At 48.1% G+C, this 2,417-nt stretch overlaps 1 protein-coding gene across 1 annotated transcript in view; it reads right to left on the bottom strand.

Annotated features, from left to right (window-relative positions):
- Positions 1-4: 4 nt before the first annotated feature.
- LOC109590427 (uncharacterized) overlaps positions 5-2,417 on the bottom strand; it is a gene marked incomplete at its 3' end in the record, with an annotated part of 3,576 nt that continues 1,163 nt past the window's right edge. Inside the window, exon 2 of the mRNA XM_020006350.1 lies at positions 5-2,343. Within this exon, the coding sequence (XP_019861909.1) occupies positions 5-2,343 (2,339 nt within the window). The remainder of the gene's footprint in view (positions 2,344-2,417) is intronic.

The raw sequence follows: 2,417 nt of genomic DNA, 5'->3' as shown, positions 1-2,417 counted from the left end.
CTCTCATGTTAGGGTCATAAGTAACTGTGTAAGGAACTAGAGAGAGGCCCACATTAGCAGCTGCCACTGGAAGGAGTCGCTGATCAAAATGAACCTGAAGAATGACTTTCCCGCCAGAGCCAGGAACTGATCCATAAGGCATTTGGGATATGTTTTCAATCCCGATCTCAAGATTAGCAATTTCACCTCGTCCAAGGTTTTCTGGGCAATTCATAAATGCTAGTTTAATAGGGTACTGTATGATGAGAGTCTTTTTGAGGAAGGAGCGCTCAAAGGGACGTCCCAATAATTCAACACGAGATACCAACTCTGCTTTTGAAACAAATGGTCCAGGTTTGTTAGGAGGAGGCTGGTCGAATATTCGCCCATAATAACTAACAGGAACAGTGTATGTGGCCCCACGAGGGATTTCAGGCAATGTATGTTTTATTGGCTCAAATTTGATAGTTTGAGTTGAAGGAATAAGAGCAGTGGCTCCGGATGGCAGGTCCATAGAAGCATCGTTAGTCATGGTGAGGTCTGTTATGATGACACGTTCGTTTGGTTCAAAGATCCCGTCATCAATGGCAGAAGCAGTGTGAAACCCAGTTACATGGCAGTCATAACGTGTGGAAGACTCATGAAGTATCCCTCCATCAGGTGAGCTAATAACCCACAGAATACCGCCAGTTGGTGCTGGTTGACCGTTGATCCCGTCCTGTCCAGAGGCACCCTTACATCCATCAGATCCACTGGATCCAGGAAACCCATTTGAGCCAGGAAAACCATCTGAATAATAACTGACCCCATTAGCGTCCCTGTACCTACCTCCCCTGCCTCCTTGTCCTCCAGGACCTCCATCACCACCAGATCCTCCACTGCCTCCTTCACCTCCTTGTGCTCCGCTCCCCTTGTTTCCCCCTGTTCCACACATACAGTCCACCTCTACTAACATAAACAGTTGCCTGTCCTGAGCTTGTAATACACAGGCACCTCCATATCCAGCATGTCCTCCATCTCCTCCTCTTCCTCCTTTACCTCCGGTTCCCCCCTGTCCCCCATTGCCTCCATTACCCCCGGGTCCCCCATTCCCCCCAGGACCATGAGCGCTAGACATTCCCGGGCTGCCACTAGATCCATCACCTCCTCTGCCTCCTCTTCCACCGGCTCCACCCGTTCCTCCATTACCCCCTCTACCCCCGTCCCCTCCTCTACAATTTACGAATAATACTTCCTCATACTTGTCTCCGCCCAAATGTGCCGTGAATTTACATGAACCAGATACATGTAACGACTCGTTGTTGCCATATAGACTGAGTATGACATCACTTGCTTCAGTTGCATCTTGTCCTCTTTGTCCAAAATCCCCAGGCCCCCCGACCCCCCCAGGACCCCCTTCAGTACCAGGTCCTTCTCTGCACACTCCAGAGTACCCGCTGGTACCAGTAGTACCCACGTTTCCATGTTTTCCATGATGACCATGAATACCGGCAGCATTAAGCACAAAACCATGTTTTTTAGAATGGGCCCTTTGGGAGGTGTGGTTTATGATGTCATAACTACAACAAAGAGATTGAGGGAGTGTCCCTTCTCTTTTCCGATCACCATAAGTTACCTGGTGTGGCTCTAAAGCTGGTCTGGGTGCTATAGGTGGGCGTGGGTCTTCAAAAAAGGTCACTTTTTGTACGTGATCAATAAAGAAGTAGTACTTGCCAATCGGATCCCATAGCGCCTGCTGTCCATCAATCAGACCAACCTCAGGTCCATACCCGATACTAATTGGACAGAGAACAGGTGGACCGTGGGGTGGGCGGAAGGTATCATGTGAGGGTCGTCTGGTTGATGAAGAAGCAGCTGCTACTGAAGGATCATAAATAGGCATTGCTTGACCTGGATACACTACAGGTGTCTCTGGCTGGAGGTCATTTGGTAGATAAAACCCTAACGCCAGCTGCTCCATAGTTTGAGCATAATTAGGAGGGGCATCAACAGGTCTGGGTACAGCCTCACCCTCGTTAAATGCCATCTCTCTTTGTACCAGTTCCTCTTCAGACGGATGAATAACATCCCAAAGTCCGTGTGTTGCTTCTACCGGGATCTCATTAGCACCTGCTGCCTTTGAGAAGAGACCCTTTCCAGTGTGACCAAATGAAGCCATGAAACTACGCATTCGTACAATGTCTGGGGCTCTAAATATTCCAAAAGGTTTTCCAGTGGCTTGGTTAATAACACGAAAGGATGTGTAGTTTGAATCCTTGGGGTCTGTGGTGACTGGTTCTACAAGAGGATTAAGAGCTGAGAGAACTTCAAAAAAGAGTTTCTTTGTCCCATTCTTTTCGGTAAAAACTTGATGCTGGTATGGACCTGTAGAAATATTGGTTATACACGGACTAGTAGGGATTCATAAGCCCGAGAGATCAAAATAGTATGAATCCCTC

Source organism: Amphimedon queenslandica, unplaced genomic scaffold (genome assembly GCF_000090795.2).
Source record: "Amphimedon queenslandica unplaced genomic scaffold, v1.1 AMPQUscaffold_10034, whole genome shotgun sequence".
NCBI classification, from domain to species: domain Eukaryota; kingdom Metazoa; phylum Porifera; class Demospongiae; order Haplosclerida; family Niphatidae; genus Amphimedon; species Amphimedon queenslandica.
This window is presented reverse-complemented; position numbering and strand designations above follow the sequence as displayed.